Consider the following 21,130-nt stretch of genomic DNA (forward strand, 5'->3'; position numbering starts at 1 on the left):
CTAAATCGAATGATATAAACCAATGTGCTGAGGTGCTGAGGAGACACTGCACCTACAAACCTCCACCCTCAGCAGAGGGTGTGGTGACCAATGGCATCCGTATTATGCGAGCAAGTGGACGGAACGCCGGCTAATTACAGGGGGACATGCACCATGCCCCCCCCCACCCCTGAGATGCCCATCCAGACAGCACATCTTCGATCTGGAGAGAAGACCTCATGGACGAGGGGGTCATAGTCACTCATCCGGCGAAGTTCCGGGATAGAAAATTCTGTGGAATCCGATCAGGAGCTGAGAGCACAAGCCTGTACCTGTCAGCGGCCTCACTCCCGCCCCCCCCCCCCCCCCCCCCCGCTCCCACCCCCCCGCACGGCTCACAGGTCCTGGTTCAGCCTCAGACGCCGCTCTTCAATATGCCGCAGGAGTACCTTCCCACGGTCCTCCACCGTGCGGACCAGCGCCCTCAGGCCATGTAGGCCTCCCCGGCTATCCCAGAATTCCTGGTCCACATGAAGCGAGCGCAGAAGCATGGCCTCCAGGCAGCCTGACTGGAGCACGGACACCGCCCTCTCGGGGAACCTGAAAGGCAAACACGGCATCTCTTACACTTGAGGGGTCCAACCATTCCGGGGGAATCTTCCGCTAAAGTCAAATGTAACCATATAGCACAGGCAAGGCAATAATGGACAAAACATATATCATATGAACACATAATTACAATCATAACATCAAGGTGTAATTTACTCACTCATCTATGCCTTCCACCAGGAGGAAATTGAGGTTGTCATGTGACTGAAAAGGTCGCCCCGCGTTATCGATGAACACCAGCTTTGACGGGTCAGCCTTCCTCACCTGGGGAAGGAGGGAGCCCCATGTGACATTAACAAATCCTACACATCTATCCTTTCCATACTGTACTTAATGGGCTGGCTGGTTTTGCTGCTCTCATCACAAAGTGCTGGTGCGCCAGCTTTCTGTCATGACTAAACTCCATGTATATGTGTTTATACACACATATATTAATAGTCGACACTCATCATTTGTTTATCTGCTTATATGACAGCGTGTGACATTCCTCTTCTAGTTAATGTCTCACATATTAAAGTGTCTCATTTCTGCTAACAAGCTAACAATGTTCAGCCCATGCTGGACGCCGTCCCTGCTGGACGGGCTGAACTGCTCCCCGTGGCCAGTGCCGCGATGGCAGCCACACAGATCTGACCCGACTGCCTTATTTTTCCGCCCTGTCCACCCAGCGGCAGAGCGGATTTAAGGAGCGCTCTCTATTGTGCTTCACAGAGGACTCCGGTCTCTCCGGTCTCTCCGGTTTCATGTTTGCCAAGAGGACGCCCTCCGAGGAGCATCTGATCGAATTATTGTCAAAGGACGGGCGGCCAGAAGAGATGTGGCTGAAGGTGGCTGAAGATGTCTGGAGCCAAGGAATCACTTAAACAGGGTCCAGACACCGAAGTGCTTCCAGAATAGTCTGTGGGGGAGCAGGAGCCAGCATTCCTGGGAGCGCTCGCTCTTTTGAATCTGCATCCTGCTGCTAATTCCTCTTGTTTCCCCTGAAGGAATTTTCCATCAAAATCAGCTGCCCTAGCAATGTCTTGTTTTAACAGATTATTTAATATTATTATGCAACCTAATCACCACAATCCAGAATGACTGAGATTTTTGCCTGTTTTTTGCAGCTGAATATTTTTAGATTTCAGGTTAACCACCTTCCTCATGGGTGCAACAGAACACCCATTCCAGGACCTGATCTTATAGCCTAAAAGGTTAAGAGTTCTTTAGCAAGTAGTCTGAGCACCTCATTCATTTATTTGCTATAGGGACGTCATGAATGTTTACCAGGATGTGCACCAGCAGCAGATGCTTGGGGTTCCCACACTTGGCATGTAGCCGGTTGTCCACGCAGGGCTCGGCGGGATCTGGCTCGAACCCGCAGCAGTAGCGATCAAGCCGGTCACTGACCTTGGGTGGGAGGGTGGCAGGGAAGGCACAAGGTGATCACAGTCTGTTACTAAGCCGATCAGAGCGAAAGGGAGGAAGGTCTCCAACGAACACCGAGACGGACAAAAGCACAGGAGCATGAAGGCAGGAGTTATGAGCCACCATTAACACAGTTAATGGTTAGTTCATGGAGACGGCCAGCTAACGTGCTGATGGTGCCGATCCTGGTGGGGAGCTCGACAGCGACGGCCACCAGGGAGCAGATAAGGTCACTCGTCTGCTCTCACAATATCTAGGAAAGTCCTGGTTTCTAATTTGAAAAAGGGCAGCCAAGGTCTGACTAGACACAACAGTCTGCCAAAAGAGCAGAGTATAGTGTCTGCACATCTAGATCTTTATGTACATCTACGGTATACATATCCATCAATCGTCCAACTGCTTTTGCAGGACAGGCTGATCTGCAGTCCATATAACATATATATAAAAGCTATCATAGATATATCGATGGAGTGTGTGTGTGTGCTGTGTGTGTGTCTATATATAACTATATATATATATATATATATATATATATATATATATATATATATATATATATACACACACAGAAACTCCTTTTCTTACGAAAGAGATACGTTCCGAATGGCCGTTTGCAACTGTTCGCAAGTCGTCATTCAACATCATTTTAAGGGTATACGCAAGAACTAGGATGCTGTGAGTACGCACGCTACACTGCTGCACGGCGGGAGTAGCGGCCAGACATCGCACTAGGCGGAATTGGCACGCAGAAAAAAATTTAATGTTGTGGATAGAAATGAGAGCTGAAGGAACACAATTTGGATATATATATATATATATATATATATATATATATATATATATACACACACACCAATATAAAATCACCGAACACAGATATATTCATGATGGCTTTTTCCATACACTCATTATTATGAAGACTTTAGCTACTTGCTGTGAACATGATACATTGTATCAGTAACATACGGCCGGATAACACACCAGAGAGGGAAAACAGCAAAATGTTCTTTCCCAATGCCGAGAAGTTATGGGGCACAGCAGCTGCCCATTCTGACTCTCGTTGGGCTGTTAATACATGATCTGCCCCAGACAGCCCCGAATACCCCCCCACACCCCCTGCACGGCCATCACAGAGCAACCAGGCGGAGTCAGAAAGCCCGAAACGGAGAATGCCGAAGCTATAATGTGTGACCATCTAATAAGGAGAAACTGTAACAAAACGACAGGCTGACACGTCTTCCAGGAACGAATCGGTGCTAATTAGCGTCTGACTGAGTGGCAACTCCACCACGCGTACGAAAGCCAAGCGGCCGCCTCCATAGAGGGAGAAATTCGCTCTCCATGTGAACACTCGGCTGCTGCCTCGCTCTGTACACGCCGCTTTCATTACATCCTAATCCCCATTGCCTTTCATTTACATCCAACTCGATGGTAATGGGGAGAAATCCAGCCAGCCAGGCAGTTCTGGCTCATTTCCATGTCCCACGATGACAAACCCTCGAATAGACACGGCAATTACACTTACCCAGGAATGCTATCTATCTATCTATCTATCTATCTATCTATCTATCTATCTATCTATCTATCTATCTATCTATCTATCTATCTATCTATCTATCTATCTTATCTATCTATCTATCTATCTATCTATCTATCTATCTATTTTCAACTTGCAGGAAAAGCTTTAGAGAGTAGCACAGATCCAAAGCAGGCCTGCATGACTTCTACGGCTTCAACACGCACAGGAGCTCTTGGTCATTAGAGATCCACGGTGGGGATATTTATTCTGTCGTCTCTTTAACATCTGGGTTTTATGGCAGGCAGGACCGCGAGAGGTGTTAAATAGTCAGATAGGGACAGGCCTTCTGAGCCCAAGTCAGCGATTCTGAAGCATCGATCGATAGCTGTTAGTTACTGGCCATTTTACACTCATCGATCTCCTCGAGAGGCCTCTCATATCCCACTAACATCCACAGGGACGCCCCTGCCTTTTGGGATATCTTCGTGTTGGGTTTCGAGGCCCAGTTCCACCATAAACCGGCATGTCCAAATATGGAGAATGACTTTCTTCAGCCAAAACCCACAGTAAAGTGCATCGTGCCGTAGGCTGACCTGACCAAGCAAACTATACATTCGTTTTTTAGGGATTTTTGGGTATGAAGCAAAAACAAAGATTTCTCACTTCTTGTAAAAAAAAAACTAAAACCTTTTATTCTGTAAATAATGCAAGCCCAGTAGACCCACCAAAGGGTCATGGGTGGCAATGGGAGGTGTCTCTGCTGCCCCTCCAACCCATCCACAAAGACCATCCCATCCCAGCAGAGCCTGTCACTTTAATCTCCATCTAGCTGCCTGTCCCCACGTCACCATGGTAACCAGTGGAAGGAGGGGCCTCGCCAGGAAGCATGGTGGGCTACACGCTTGCAATGTGCTACACGCTTGCAATGCATCCGGCGCCCAGGTAGGGAGGCACTGCGGGCCACACGGAAGCTCAGGGGACCGATTACTTGTGGACGTCGTTAAGAAGGAATTATGTCTCCTGTTAAAAGAACAGAAAGCAGTTTGCCTGCTGGCCAGGAACCGGTACATGTTTCATATCCAAACAAGGCACAACTGTGTGCAAAATTCACCATCTGCTAATAAGAGAGGTAAAAGACTGCATCAGTATCGCCAGATTCCACACACAAGCAGGCTGGCTGCTCGCCAGAGAGAGCCTATACCCACATTCTTAAGTGAGCATTTTTACATGTCAGGCATCTACTTTATTTATGGACCAGAAACAGCAAAATAGGTTAAGATGTGCTACGGTAGATAGCCTTTCCAGCATTTCAGCCAGTGGCACCTTTAATCAGTTTGCTTTTCACGTTACGGTATTTAGAGAAGCTATAAACGCAGCCAGGCCCTGGTGTAAGTGGGCTGCCGCTAAGGCAGTTCACAAAAAGCTAAAAAAAAGGTTTCATTTTCTAATTAATTTACTATCACCAGCATCTCATGAATAAAACTCCCTTTCGGGGGTGAATATCTGCAGCAGCTTGACGAAGATTTAATTGGATTTTTAACTGAAATGATCAGCCACATCAGTTCAGCTGGAAATAAGATAATTGCTTATGAAGCTGTGTGTTTAATAAGCTGGCTGCCGTCCTGACCTACCCATACCTGTGATTCCACCCATTACGAGTTACCTATTATCAATTATGTTGACAGTTTCTGAAAGGAGGTCTCGCCCTTTATTCAGAATATCACAGACATTCCGCTGCATTCTTTTGACGTAATTGCCTCGTCAGGCAATTGAAGTGAAAATGGGTTCACTGCAAATGGCCTCGCTTCAAACAAAAATGCACTTCTGAGAAGTTTGGGCTCTCTCGTGGGATGAGTCACAGTCATTAAGTAAAAATGGCTTCAGCCAAATTAGCACATTCTTGTCCAGAGTCCCGGTGAGTCATTGTTTAAGGCCCTCGATTCCCGGACCGTGGTCAGGTGACTCAGCCTCTGTTGCCACGTAAATTTCTGATAGAACCAAACTGCATATTTAGACTCACAGCTAACAGGTGACAATGTTTGCCAAATGTTGAAGGCATGTGGGGGAGGGTCGTTTTGTTGGGGTCGGGTTTGTGGCCTCACCTGGGATGTCACGTTTGGGTCACAGAGAGTTTGCATCCATGTTTATGGTTTTGCCCCCACGGTCAGAAAAATGTGGTCAGATGAACTGGTGCCTCTACACTGCAGATATTCTCAGTGCATTTCATGAGGTGAATTACCATACCATTTAGGCTGCCCCCTGTCTCATACCTTTTATGTTATGGCAAAGGCTTCATTTGAATAGTACTGGATAAGGGGTTATGGAAGAATAGTACCTGAAACAGTATTAGAAATGTATCTACCTGAAGAAGGAAATCGAACAATGCCAGCCTTCCCCATTCTGAATGGTGAACACCAATGCAGGGTGGGGAATTCGCAGACAGTCCCTTATTGTTGCATTTGGCCTTCAGAAGAGCCTGGTACTGCAGCCAAGTAAGAGGGAAGGAGTTCTGGTCATTGTCATCATCGGGCAGATGCTGGATGCCCGGGTCCCACCACACCACAGGCCTGGCAGAGTCACTGGTGTACCTGTAGGGCAGTAGGTTACTGTGGAACTTCCGGGACACGGCGGGCAAACTCCGGTTCAGGCCTAGAACCCTGTCCAGATGGAAGGCAAAGACCTCAAACCAGTCATCGGAGCGCTTGATCAGGGCACAGAGGCCTCGTTCACAGCGGCTCGCATGGTCGCCGGGTGGGATGGCTGAACCTCCCGCACTCAGCCCAACTTGCAGCACCTGTCCATGGGCTGGAACCCGGGCTTTGCTGATCACCTCACCCCCAGAAAGCAGTTCCATTTTCTGGATGTCATCCTCACTGAACCACTGTAGATGCTTCGCCCTAGATCTTATTCCACGGTTTCCACTTTCCAAGAAGTCATCCTGAGTCACCTTGGTGCACCAGACGGCCTCCTTCTTCTTGACTCCTTGGTGGCCTACGCCTCCTTTCCCACTGATGGCGTTTGATTGGCGTATGTATGCCCTGAGGTCTCTGGGGACTCGCGTTCTCATAGGCTGCTGCTGGATAGTAGCTTGACCAATGAGAGTGTCAACCCTCCGACACTTTGGAGCACAAGAGAGTGTCAGCTGAGGCTTGATCATGCCTTGTAAGCCTTGTTGTGGAGGGGGTAGCTGGTTTGAGATCAAAGCTCTGCTGTCGTTATTTTGCGTGATACCTGGTATACCTTGCTTCTCAGTCGATAACTGCTGAGGCTGTTGTTCCTGCCTGCTGCCTGAGGACTTGCCTCTGGCTTCCCTCTTAGCCAGAGCAGCAGTGTCCTCGCTCACATGATGCTTCCTGACAGCTTGATGTACCACATGCTCACTTGCCTGCCTTTGAGCAAGGTCAATGCTGACTTTCTGCCCATGTTCCCCAAGCTTTGCCGGCGAGTCCTGCCTTGGCTCCTCCACATGACTCAAAGTGAGAGGCCAGCCCCTGCTGTGAGTCGTCCCATGAAGGCCATGCCAGGACAGCACCTCGCGACCCTCTAAAGGGAGAGAAGCCAGTGTGTTGATCGTCACCGCAAACAAGATGAAGAGAAGAAGCAGGATGAGGCTGATCCACCTCCTCAGATACTTCTTTAACCACAGTCTCAGGGCCTGGGAAGGAAACAAAGAAAGGATGAGAAGTGAGGTCAGGATCTTTCTCCATGTGTGAAGATTAGACATTTGAGAAAAAAAAAAGTTTTTTGAACTTGAGTTCATGTTGAAAATTGTAATTATCAGAAACGCTTAACCGTCAGAGAATGTTCTATAGAGTCAAAACTCACTTCCTATCCTAGTGAATCTGCCTTCAACATCTTGGAAACATTCTGTGTAAGTCCTATCTTTAGCCATCTTCTGAATGGTTGGAAGATTAGCAAATTTGCAATTCAATGCTGGTGTGTCCTACAACCATTAGGTCTATTTTCTGCTAAGAATCAGCAAGGTGCAGAGCCCATCTCTTTGCAGGGTGGCCCAGATATGTGCTACTCATTTGTAGTCTGTACGAAATAGAGAAAAGTAAATGCAGGGTCTCGATGAATAACTCATGGGAGCAGAACCCATGACCACGTCTATAGGAAGAAAGGGGGATTCCAAAATGTCTCAACCACATTGTTGTACATTCAGAGGCCAAGTAGCAAATTACTGTAGTAAATTAACAGAAAGTTACGTTTCTGCCAGTGTGGGCATTTACATCCATAGGAAGACCTATGGATAGCGACTCGCCACCTTCAGGTATTCCTTACTGCCATTAATTTACAGTCTTCTAGAAACAGAGGGCCATGGAGTTTAAGTAGGCATGTTGTCACTCCCACTTTGATTTCCTCATCTACTTGGCTCTTTTCTTACTTTGTAGGCTTGCTAGGATTTCTGCCCTGCGGTAATAGCAATACATCCTGTACGTTTGCAGGAAATTACAAGGGCGGATACCCACAGCACATTTTCATCAGAGCAGCACTTTTTAATGTCCCCATTCTTCTCAAAAAATATCTTCAGGAGCTGTTTTACAGTCTTCCACACAAATCCTCATGAAATTTCATGACCTTAATCGCTCAGCCCGATCCTTTATTTTACATCTGAACGCACTTTTAGTGAACATCCCTGGCTGAGGGGATCCTTCCATTTCTAAAAGAAATGTTCTGGCAACTTCTGTGTTCATGCCTGAACAGGTCCAGGTTCGGCTATGTTCTTACTCTTCGTTAACTGCCACATGCCTTCTCTTTCCAAACATGAAAGCTATACTTTTTGCCGCATTTAGAGTTACACCACTTGACACAACACCCCTCCCACTGCTCGGGCTAAATTGAAAACAGATTCACATGTGTTTGTTGTAATCCTGATCCTCGTCAAACCAGCAGAAGTAATCCATTTGCCTTGCCAAGGATGCATTTACACCCCCTTTAAGGTATGTTTTTTAGTTAAATTAGCTATATTAAAGTGATGTTCCTTCAAAAGATAACCTGCGATATTCTTCTAACACATAAAAATTCACAAGTGCTCTCATCAATGTTATAGAAATACAACATTCTTCCAGTAGGTCTCACAAAGTGATTCACAGAGCTAGCTGGCAAGTCAAAGTCCCCTGTAAAGCCATTTTCCACATCAATAAAAAGATAAATGATGTGTCATTGGGAGGAAATCACAAACCTTAGCCCGCATACATTTAATAACATGAGAATCACTTTCATTTAAATAAAAATGATTTAGGGAGATTTACCACTGACTCAAATTCACATAGGCAGTGAATCACAACATGTGAAAAATTTGATGGAATACAATGTTAACAGTGACCTTCCTATTAAATCATGTCCTTGTTCAATATCGAAAATATCAAATGCTACTCACAACGATGCCAGAATATAAAATAGTATTAGAGTAAAGGAAAATGTAGTTCCCGGCAGCCCATAATAATGTATTCAAAAACTTTTTTTGTGTGGCTCTATGGTGCAAATGAAACTGCATACTGCCCTTTTCATTAGAGTCTGACTGCAGGAGAATAGGATGTTAAAAGCAGCAACCAGCATTTTAACCTCGTCAGGCTTTCCCACTGTTACTGCCAGATTTTACTTTATGCTTCAAAAAAAAAAAATCATTTGACTAGCAGACCAATAGCTTTCAGTGCAGTTTCATTTAAAGCAACCTGCAGATTTTACCTCAATGTATTACTAATAACTATATATTTAAATTGTATTTTTGGAGAATTGTTGTGCGACGAACATCTTTATGCGATAAAAATATGTTCAAAAATGTTAAAAAGTTTTTAATCATTTCCAAAAGTGTTTCAATGTTAAAAAAACAATCCATGTACTCTTTCACATCTTAACGGAGGGTTGTGGCTTTATCTGAAATATGTTAAAATGCATTTCCCACTTAATGGAAATTGATGAAATCACTGCTCTCTCGACATGTGCTTCTCCGCAGGCTGCACTTCACGTCCACGACTCACACAACGGTGAAATGAAATGTGTGTGTGTGTGTGTGTGTGGGGGGGGCATTCCAGGAAGACTTCATTTGAAAACATCCCGTTTGCAGTTTCGAAGGTCCTTTGCAGGAAAAAGCCGTCCTCTGTGGGCTCAGAGGTGCCAGCGGGGTGTAATGGGCATCACGCAGAGGGCTGGCGGGCTGTTTCCTGACATGGGGGGCAGCTCGAGGCTTCGCCCGCCATGGACTCACTCTGACACAGCACTGCCTCCCCAGCCGTGCTGAACTTTCACACTTAAACTCTTTTTCAGGCAAATTCTGCCCGTTCTGCTGAGCCACTGTAGCTGTTTCATTGTGAAAAAGAAAAAGTCACTTTTATGAAATTAAACGGCTAAAGACTCAATAACCGCATCCATTTTTTTTAGGCCATTTCCACCTTTATTCATGTCATAGACGTTTTCCAGGTGTCTGTCTGTCAGTCTGTCTGGGGTGGTTTGTGTACTGGGAGCCTGTTTGCTTTTTTAACCAGAAAGGTTTCCACTGTGTTTCTAAGCAAAACTGGGAAATGACACAGTTCTGGAAAAAAACCCAAAGAGCAATAAAGGACATGCTAAAGGTTCAGATAATGTAAAGTCAAACCGGGCCTTACTGGGATGCTGTGACACGTTCATTGCACCTATAAATATACATTAATTTTCCCCAAAGCACTTATACAATATGGGGTCACAGTGTGCCTGGGGCCTATCCCAGCATGCACCGGGCGCAAAGCAGGCTGGACCACACGGACACACACAGGCACACATGCACTCACACACCCTCAAAGGAAGATTTAGAGTCACTAACCCACCTAAGCCGCATGTCTTTGGATTGTGGTAAGAAGCCAACAGTATGTGTAGAAAACCCACAGAAACATGAAAACTTCTCACAGAGACGGTCTGGGCAGGAACAAACAAACCCAGCGGCGTGAGGACACAACAGCTCCGGCAAGCATGACGCTCACACGGCACTGATATGTACAGCAAGCCGAGCAGTGGGAGGCTGCCGGCTCCCTGATTGGCACTAACCTGCATTTCCAGACAAGGGGAGCACATGCAGAAAGCAGGCGAGCCGTGATATCAGCATCAGGCATGGCGAGGATGGATCCACCCGACGGGCCTGTAGTGCTTCAATGGCTGCAGACACAAAGGAGCCACTTGAATGTGTCTCCTGTTCCGCTGAAGTGTATTTGTATGGGTCCCAAAAGAGCGCACAGTGTTAGTATGATTGGGTGATTATTCCTTTTCTGGATTATTATTATGATTAGACAGCTGCCACGGGCTGAGGGCAGCATCATGATTATGGTGTCTGAAAAGCCAAATGTGTCACATCTCCCCTCGCCATGACAACCGTCTGTCGCAGAACCTATCACCCCCCTTTTCAGCTGAATGCTCTACTTCGTCACCCTCCTACCTTTACCCACCTACCCCCCCCCCCCCCCCCGCCGCATTTATGCTCAAGCAGTGATTAAAAAATAAAAGGAATGTGGGGATATTACCGAGAAGTTCTCTCTGGGACTTCAAGTGTCAGCAAGTTCAGTGCAGCCACTTTAATAGAGCGTTCTTATGTATGGATAGCAGGCGTTAAGCTAATCCGCCACGTCTGAGGCATTAAACACACGCCCAGGAGGCAGACACGTCCCGGCTGCTTGGAGAACGGTGAGTGCGTCACCTCTGAGGGGTGAAGGCTCTGAAAATGAGCCCCCAACACACTGGAGACCGAAAGTATTCACATCCAGGGTATGGCAGACAGGCTGACAGAATGGGACCGTATTCAGTCGCAATTACAAATAAACACTACGAATTAATAAGGTTTAGTTCCTGGGATGCATTTTTTAAGTAGAAGGAGTGTCAGAGAGATCAATGCTGTAATGAATCATTGGGAAATAATAACAATCATCTGTAGCCAGAATGCAGAGCTGCTAGCATGTACTTGCGAATACCAGATGAAAGCGTTTTGGTTAAACCTCATTTGAGTTTTGCACTGGCGGCAGACATCCCAGACGACACTAAAGGATGTGTTAATGCGCGTTTAAGGAGTCGCGCTAAGTAGTAGGAATTGTGAGGTGCTGTCACCCGGAGCAGGTGACACCAGGAGACAGAACATGCAGTGCCGATGCAGCAATAAAGCAAAAAACCACGCTCATCAGGGTCTCACATGTTAATGCACAGAGGTGCAGCAAGTGATCATTTCAATTACATACATGACAACTTATATTTGGGGAGAAAAATCATATCTATAATTATGTATGTCAATATTCCAGTCTATAGACAATAGCTGAGTCTGTGCGTGCGGCAATCTTCAGTCAATAATTAATGAAGCATAACATGAAACATAATAACAAAAAACATATTTATAGAACAAATATATGGATGGAATATATGCTTTGGCCAAACATGAATATTTTAACTGAGTTTAACAGTTTTATGAATTGGTTGGTTTAGATGTTGCATGATTGTTGACATAAAACCTTTTTAAAAGATGCAGCATTTATATGAGTAAAGGTCTTGTACATCCAAGCGTCTTAATAACAAATATATGAGGCTAGTCAATATTCATAGAGGCCATCATTATTAAATGTTATATTAAGGTTGTAGACTTAATGGATCTAGCATTAATTACGACGTAATGGATTCCTTGTGGCAACATTAACGCTAATTGTGTTACCTTCTGAACTAATGCCGAATGTAATATGTCCCCGTTTAGTCACAGAACGATCTCTATTCCTGAAGGATCAACACATTAAGTCCACCCACTGTTTGCAGCAGGAAGGCAAATGCAGGATTACAGGCTCTGTGATTACAGGCAGGGTATACTAGGGCATATCTCCATGTATGAAGGATGACTACCTGAACAAATTCAGCAAGCACTGAGTCACTATCTGTCTGGGCATTATATGCAGTGAGTAGTGAGTCACTGCCTGTTTGCATGTGCATATTATGTAGCGACTAGTAAGTCACTGCCTGTTTGCACATTATATGCAATGAGTGTTGAGCGACTGCCAGTTTGCATGTGCATAATATGTACTGACTAGTGAGTCACTGCCTGTTTGCACATTATATGCAGTGAGTGTTGAGCGACTGCCTGTTTGCATGTGCATAAAATGTAGTGACTACTGAGTCACTGCCTGTTTGCACATTATATGCAATGAGTGTTGAGCAACTGCCTGTTTGCATGTGCATAATATGTAGTGACTAGTGAGTCACTGCCTGTTTGCACATTATATGCAGTGAGTGTTGAGCGACTGCCTGTTTGCATGTGCATAATATGTAGTGACTAGTGAGTCACTGCAGGTTTGCATGTGCTCATTATGCAGTAAGTAGTGATCCACTGCTTGTCTGCAGATTATATGCAGTCAATAGTGAGTCACTGCTTGTTTGCACATAATATGCAGTCATTAGTGAGTCACTGCTTTTTTGCACATTATATGCAATGAGTAGTAAGTCACTGTCTGTGTAAGGAACTGGATAAAGGTCCATGTGCAGGATCCATATTCATTAAATATTATTACCAAACCATCCACAACTGAAAATCATAATGACAGGCAAGGGTCAATACCAGAATCAAGATGAACCCAAATCCAAACTGCTAGACAAAGACAGTCAGGATACACACAGAAGTAATAATGAACTATTAAGACAATGCTCTGTAGGGAGAAACTCACAATATCTCACAATGGGACACTGAACAGAGACAATAATTACAATATAAGAAATAGTTTACTTAGGTGTGATTAATTAACCGGCTCTCTGGAATAATGTGGACTGGATTCTGGATCTAGAGGCTGGTTAGTTGGCAGACATGAAAGCATTTTCCTGCATTAAATGCAGCGAGTAGTGAATCAATATTCATGTGCACATTATATGCAGTGCTTCTGGGATAGGCTCCGGACCCCCCCACGACCCAGTAGGATAAGCGGTTTAGAAAATGGATGGATGGATGGATGGATTATATGCAGTGATTAGTTAGTCAATACTCATGTGCACATTTTATGCAGTGATTAGTGAGTCAATATTCATGTGCACATTATATGCAGCGATTTGTGAGTCAATACCCATGTGCACATTAGAAGGATTGAATAGGCAGTCAATATTGATGTGCACATTATACATAGTGAGTTATTACTCATTTGCACATGAAATATTTGAATTTTGTGTGTTTGCTACACTTTGCCGTTGTCTCTGTACTCACGCTTCAGAGTCATATGCCTCTGAGTACTGCATACGTTTGTTTTTCTGCTGCTCTAACTTGTAATTTACTCTGGGATGAATGCAGTTTCTTTCCATCTATCTTACCTGTCTTTAATCAGAGATCTTTAAAACTCATTAATGAAGCTAAAGATAACTGGAGTTATCAAGCGTGCAGGAGGATATTAGCATTTTCAAATCGATATTTCTTTCTTGTCTATAAGTGGCTTTGACGTCAAGCTTGTGAAGACTGCTGGTTGTCAAGGAGATAATAAGAGTTTCAGGGTTCAATTACATTTAGTGGATAATCTATAGCAAATAAATCCCCAAATCACGCCCTCAACAAAAATGCTTGAGTTCCGTGAAATCTCTTGAATGTTTCCAGCATCAGATCTCAAATAAGAGGGTATTAAAACTCCACCAGTCACTTCATTCATTTGTTCTGAAAGATGATAGCATGCATTTCGAGAGAGCAAAACAGCAACATCTCACAATACCAGAGGCACAGTTTCTCTGTCACGTTCACTGCAAATCAAAATTTATACCTCTTTCAAAATGTCACAGAAGGGAACTGTTGGTACACAGGGCCTCAGGGTAACACCCCAGAAGGGAGCAGAGATGCTGACATTTAATCCCAAAAGAACGGCGTGGAGCAAAGCTGCTCCACAAATAACTAGTCAACATGCACTGGTCTGAAACAGCCCTCCAGTTACTGAAAGTGGGTACCCTACATCTTTAATAAGGTACTCCTTATTCATGTCAAAGACCCATAGAGGCACACGTATGCAGGCGTGTATGCAGTTAGACAGACAGAGATAGACAGACAGAGACAGACAGACCGATAAACAGACAGACAAAGAGGCTGGCAGACAGAAAGACATAGATATTGAGGAAGGCAGACAGACAGACAGAGACAGACAGAAACAGATGGACAGACATAGACAGACAGACAAAGACAGATAGACAGGCAGGCAGACTCAGAATTCACAATGAGATAAACAGGAAAGATGACGCTTTACCATTCCAAGTGAAGTGAATTCAACTCAAAATTCAAGAGGCCTTTTTAGTCAAACATTAATCGTTAAGCACAGAACCATCCAAACGTCATATTTCAGTCTTCAAAGTCTTTCCAGTCAATATGGAATGTAGCCCACGCACCCGTATCTTATACTGAAACTGAAGGCATTGGCATGGCTGTCAGCCCAAAAGGATTCTCAAGATTCAGCCTAATGTCAGATGCTATATGCTAAATATACAGATTTTGACTACATATTAGGTTACTCATTGAATACAAACCTGTTCTAAGTGCTAAGTGTAGCTGGAAAAGTTTTCCCCACTCTGAGTTGTGTGTAAATGCTATTTCAAACATTGTCACAGCATGACATCCTATTTCTTTAAAAAAAGAATCAATAAACTTAAGTGAATCTAAAGCTCAGTCTTATAGTTCAATGCAGCATTCCATGTAAATGTCACATTTTAATGGAGCAAGATGATAATATTAATATCTGCTGCACTAATCCACTAAGTAACATTGTATCATTTATATACCTCCAGGTACTAAAAAAGGTGGATGAGTCTCATGCTTCAGTCTCCATAGGTCAAGGCCTTTTTTGCTATGTGTTTGAACCCCCTGTATCTGTTAATTAACCTCACCTGTCCCTTGTTACCCCTAGTTCATAATAGCCCTTGGTATCAGTGTATGAGGATCAAAATTCTTGGGGACTGTTATTACTGTGTATCAGGCCTGCCGGAGTCGCTGCCAAACCACGCCAAAAGTTGTGTGAAAATGGGTCTGGATATGTGTGAAGCCATTAAGTATGTATATATGTATTTCCTTCTCACTTCGAGTCTCCTGTGTCTCTAATCTACATTCTGAGTACCGGGTTCCCATTTCGAATGCAATATTTGGCATTGTATCAGAATTCTTTATTGTCATTTCATGTGCATGCAACAAAATGCCTCACTCCTAGTACCTGCATCAATAACAACAGAGACACATGTCAAAGGACAGTTACAAAAAGAATAAATTAAGTGCCTGGCTTTGTTCTGTTCCTCAGGAGGTCATTGTGGCTGTTGCCCTATGTAGCTGTGTGATTATTTGTTGGAGTCATGATAGCTATCCCATGTAATTATTGTTGTTCCCAGTGTTGCTCCCTGTATTTGATATTGTTGTTCCCGGTGTTGCTCCCTGTCTTTGGTATCGTTGTTCCCTTGTGTTGCTCCCTGTCTTTGGTATTGTTGTTCCCGGTGTTGCTCCCTGTCTTTGGTATTGTTGTTCCCGGTGTTGCTCCATGCCTTTGGTATTGTTGTTCCGGGTGTTGCTCCCTGTCTTTGGTATTGTTGTTCCCAGTGTTGCTCCCTGTCTTTGGTATTGTTGTTCCCGGTGTTGCTCCCTGTCTTTGGTATTGTTATTCCCGGTGTTGCTCTCTGTCTTTGGTATTGTTGTTCCCGGTGTTGCTCCATGCCTTTGGTATTGTTGTTCCCGGTGTTGCTCCCTGTCTTTGGTATTGTTATTCCCGGTGTTGCTCCCTGTCTTTGGTATTGTTGTTCCCGGTGTTGCTCCCTGTCTTTGGTATTGTTGTTCCTGGTGTTGCTCCCAGTCTTTGGTATTGTTGTTCCCGGTGTTGCTCCATGCCTTTGGTATTGTTGTTCCTGGTGTTGCTCCATGCCTTTGGTATTGTTGTTCCTGGTGTTGCTCCCTGTCTTTGGTATTGTTGTTCCTGGTGTTGCTCCATGTCTTTGCTATTGTTGTTCCTGGTGTTGCTCCATGCCTTTGGTATTGTTGTTCCTGGTGTTGCTCTCTACCATAGTTTCTGTTTTACCAGTTTCATTTTGACCCTTGTGGTCTCTTTGTTTTCTCCCTTTATGTTGTATTTCATCAATAAAACTCTTTTTTTGAGAGCCACTGTGTGGATTGTTCCTCCTTTGTTATGCCCCACCGTAACAGCAGATGAGTTAATTAAGTAATATACATGATAATGATAACTGGCCAGGCCTCAAAAACTAGACCATGTCATTTAAAGAAAATGTAATTTAAAAAGCAAGCAAGAGAACCTACTAATGGCAACAAAGTTCATAATTTTTTTTTTACCGCAATTACTTTGCAGAACTGAAAAGATGGAACATTTTTCTTGATTTATTCAGGTCATTCAAAATGTCCATAACATGCAAACATGTCTAGCAGAAATAATTAGCAAATTTCCAAGGATTTACTCTAGCAAGGTATATTTGTGAATTACAGTTATGGCAATCACAATTAATTATAATACACCTAAGGATGTCCTCAGCATTTCTGCTTATTGGTCACCCCCCCCCCCCCCCCCACCTCAGTAACCCCCTACTCTTCTTCACAGCTCAGCACATGAACCACCAAACATGAGCAAACACTGACACTGAGAAAGAGCCAGTTTCTCTGACGTTTTCCTGGCTTGCTGGCTACAGCAGGAACACTGCCTGCAGTGTAATGTAAAGGGCAGTTATTCAGCAGTGGACAGAATTCTCTGCCGTGAAAGACATCAAACAAACAAATTTCACAATGCAAAAACTGGCCTAAACTGGCAGGGTGTCTTTGAGTTGAAAAACATAAAAGCAGTGTTGTGGAAGCACCCTTCATTTCATGCCCAACATATGCAATTTATCGGGGAGACAAACTGAATTTAACAAGTAAACAAAGTTACAGTGCTTAACTTGACCGAATAAAGAACACAAGGTGATGTTAGCGGATTTCGGATATTTTTGCAGAAAATAAACTGCCCAGTACTGGAATTAAAACCGAGATGGAGTGTAAAGACACCCTATCACCCCATCCCACACAAATGCTGTAAGGAGAGATATATAATGTACCCTTCAACATTCACTCACTGGCTCGTTATGGGTTGAGGGTGGGGGTAGAAAACATGGACTATACGCGGTATCAACATGCTAGGCTACCTTACACAGCACGCCACTGACATCGTCAGCAACACGAACGAGATCTGGGAAGGTTGGGGGGGGGAAGCAGAGGGAATTGCAGAGCAGGCAGACCTCACAAGAGGGCTGCTGTGGCCAGGTCAGTAAGACTCCTGATTGAAAAAACAGATCCTTACGCATGAAAAACACCTTTAAAATCTCATATGGCAGCTTCCAGTCCAACGCAAACACATGCGGCAGTAAGCAAACAGACTGAAGTTGGAGGTAAATATTTTATACCAGCTTAAATGATGTAGACCGTGGGAAAGGGTGGGAAGCTGAGGATTCGGGTTTGCATTTTTTTTCCTTGCGCTACCTTGGCCAGCCCAAGTCAACACCGCACCCTCTACATAAATCTCATTCTTAGTCTTGAGGTGTCAGCATGCTGCTGCAAAGCCAAAGTGACCCGGGCGCTTCCAAAAGCCCGAACGCCGTTAACCCGCCACGGCTCCACGAGTCATCCGCCTTAACACGCGTGAAGTTCGGTCATGTGAAATTCCAGACGTCGTCCAGCAGGAACTCGGGCTCGTCGGGAGCCCCGGGCAGTAACACGACACCGGCGTCCCCAGCTGAGCCCCCGCTGCTTGACCAGCGCTCACTGGCCCCATTGGTCAGTCCATGAAGGTCAACCTTAGAATATGCAACCTTATGCAAACCATATGATATGCAGACTTTTGAAAAATCCCTGCATATCCACACACAACATTATAATGCAGAATAATATGCATACTTACCGATGGACGAAATAACACAAAATGCTATCCAGAGTACACCGTCACTAAAGCCGTTCTCGCTATACTATTCGGTTGTGTATCATTATTTCTTTCACATGAAATACGACGCATACTTTGTTTATCTAAATCATACTTGCATGAATTGTTCTCAGTTTTGTTCTTCATTTAGATTCGCGTCTTAATCACCATGCCTTTAAGATAATTCTCCGCGGCGATTAAATAAATAAAGCATTTAAATAAAATAGCCCTCATTGTTTAAGTTTTGAACTTTTGATAATTCGTCTTTACTGTAGTTTGAGTTTTTTGGCAAACATAAAACCAGTAAGGTTTGTTGAAGAGGCTTGAGAATCCAAAAACTATGCGCCTACACCATACATTTATAACATAGCACTAAGGGGGTTATTTAACAAAACAGAACACATGGGAGAAGTATCAGGTTTTTTTTTGTTCTTTGTCTGTCGTTATCGAGGGCGTGGTGTTAGGTAGTACTCCGGTGTTTTTCCCTTCTTAAAAACAATTGTATAAGTTGATCCGTCTTAACTGAGCAACATTTCTTAGAGCGGCCCTTTCCCAAAATAAGGTCGTGTGTCTTTAACAATCAGAAAACGCATGAATTAATCCTCGGGACTGAGCGCATTCCTGCCCGAAGAAACGGTGCATACTGCGCGGAGCGGAGGGACCCTGGGGTAGCGTAAAACACCTTCGGGAGAAGAACTTTCAATGACATTAAATTACTTTTTAAAAGAACGTGGCCGCCTTGCATCAATATGTCTCCTCTTTATGCAGACAGTTATGATGATCGCCATCTGCCACGTAATGCATACAGGTATGCAGCTCCGTTCATGTGTGCACTTCGGGGAACTTACTGCCAACTTAAGGAGCAACAAAAGACACATTCTGAATATTATTCATTATATAAAGGTTAACTACAAACACAGCACATGGCAGGTCATGCCTTGTGTCCTGCGTGCCAACTCCGGTACCTTGCACGCCGCGTTTCCGCTTTTAGAGAAACTTAGTCAGCCGCAAGTGAAAGCCAAACTCACCATGGTGTCGCTTTTGGTGTCGCAGGTAGCTGAGCGAAGCCCATCCGTGCCACATGTGGACCCTGCAGTCAGCGATCATCTGGGATCAGCTGCATGTAGCCGCGATCAGCCGCGTGCAGCGGAGCCGCATCTGGCCGGCGCGCGCCCCATTCCAGCTGTGCACGGTCCGGGACCAGACGCCTCTCACAAGACATCCCTCTGGACCGGCCCATTCACTTGATATGCCAGTTATTCTAATCACACTCCTTCACAGCTACAACCACTATCCATATTTACCTAGAATAAGTTAAGTGCGTCTCCTTTTTTATATTAAGTAGGACGGAATGCATAATAGATGTAGATTAGGAATTTTAAAGCAATCTAGGCAGAAGGTAAACACGGCCGAACTATTCCCCTGCATACTTCAAACAAGACGTCGGCTTAGAAAAAAGTAAATTCCACGAGGCCCATTCCGCTGGAAAGACTCGCTTCATAATAAAAGCCCCTCCCCTTTTGCGTATAGGCTAAACAGAAGGCAATATGGATTTTTTCCGAATGAACTGCGGTGATGTGTTTAATTATATACTTCATATATCACATTTCTTAAAATCACGAAGTATGCTTGAAATAAGATGTGGAATGATCTAATACAAACGTTTTGGGTGGTGGTCCTGTACATTAAAAAATGCTACTGCCGCCAAAGCGACATGATGGAAGATATTAAGTCAGATCTTGGAAATAAGCAAATTAATAGTATAAGAGGTACAATTAACAGACTGTGGGGAGGGAATAGAAAACAGAAACATTTGCATCGTAATCCTGCTATAATAAATATTTGGACCAGACTGGAATCTGTCCTGTATCGTAATCCATCCATCCATCCATCCATCCATCCATCCATCCATCCATCCATCCATCCACTCAGGGTCATGGGGGTGGGGCAACTTTCATAGAAAAAGAATTGGGAACAAGCCTTGGGTACACCCTGAACAGGATACCAATCCATTGCAGGGCATACATGCACACACACACACACACACACACACACACACACACACACACACACACACAAGAACATTCAATCTCTTTACATACATGACCTGTCGGGTTTTTTAAAATTCTCCTATTGTACAGAAAAATATCTGTTTTGGTGCTAATCCAATTAAAAAAGTCAACTCATATGTTAAAGACAGAGCTCTGTATTTACTGTAGTTTCACCGGCCCAATACGTGAGCGATCTTATTTCAGAAGATATGTTTTTAACTTAATAATTAAACATGTTTCTTTTGAAATAAATGGTCTGCTGTGATGAAGCTGATCAGGTACCTTTTCCTGTCCCAGTAACCCCAGAATCAGCTGGGAGGGTCTGGCTAAGGCCTGGATGGTATCTTCACTGCAGTCATATTACACACGAAGGGTAGAACATGTGTGCTTCTGACAAAGAGCTTCTTGTATTCAGGCTGTACGGACCGGGTGTCACTGTCACTGGGGGAGGTGGGAGTGTCGAATTTGTCATCATTAATCATGGTTTTTCGACTGCGGCCCATTGAAATGGATCCTCTCTGGAGGGGGCCCTGCACGCCTCACGCTGAAATCTCAGGACAATGGGAATGGCTGCGGGGATCGTGGTGTCCAGCCTCACCACCGGATCTGCGGTTCGATGGGAGCCATGGCGAGCTCCAGAGGAGCTGTCGATTGCGGCAGTTCACAGCCGGTGTGCGTCAGTC

At 44.5% G+C, this 21,130-nt stretch overlaps 1 protein-coding gene across 1 annotated transcript; it reads right to left on the minus strand.

Annotated features, from left to right (window-relative positions):
• Nucleotides 1-367: 367 nt before the first annotated feature.
• gask1a (golgi associated kinase 1A) lies at nucleotides 368-19,559 on the minus strand. The gene is made up of 5 exons (XM_049027047.1): nucleotides 19,425-19,559; nucleotides 5,877-7,169; nucleotides 1,855-1,977; nucleotides 749-852; nucleotides 368-579 (listed from the first exon to the last, which is right to left on the minus strand). The coding sequence occupies exons 1-5, from the start codon at nucleotides 19,425-19,427 to the stop codon at nucleotides 375-377; spliced, it is 1,728 nt and encodes a 575-aa protein (XP_048883004.1). The 5' UTR covers nucleotides 19,428-19,559; the 3' UTR covers nucleotides 368-374.
• Between the last annotated feature and the right edge of the window lie 1,571 nt (nucleotides 19,560-21,130).

The sequence above is a fragment of the Brienomyrus brachyistius genome, chromosome 9 (genome assembly GCF_023856365.1).
Source record: "Brienomyrus brachyistius isolate T26 chromosome 9, BBRACH_0.4, whole genome shotgun sequence".
Classification (NCBI taxonomy): domain Eukaryota; kingdom Metazoa; phylum Chordata; class Actinopteri; order Osteoglossiformes; family Mormyridae; genus Brienomyrus; species Brienomyrus brachyistius.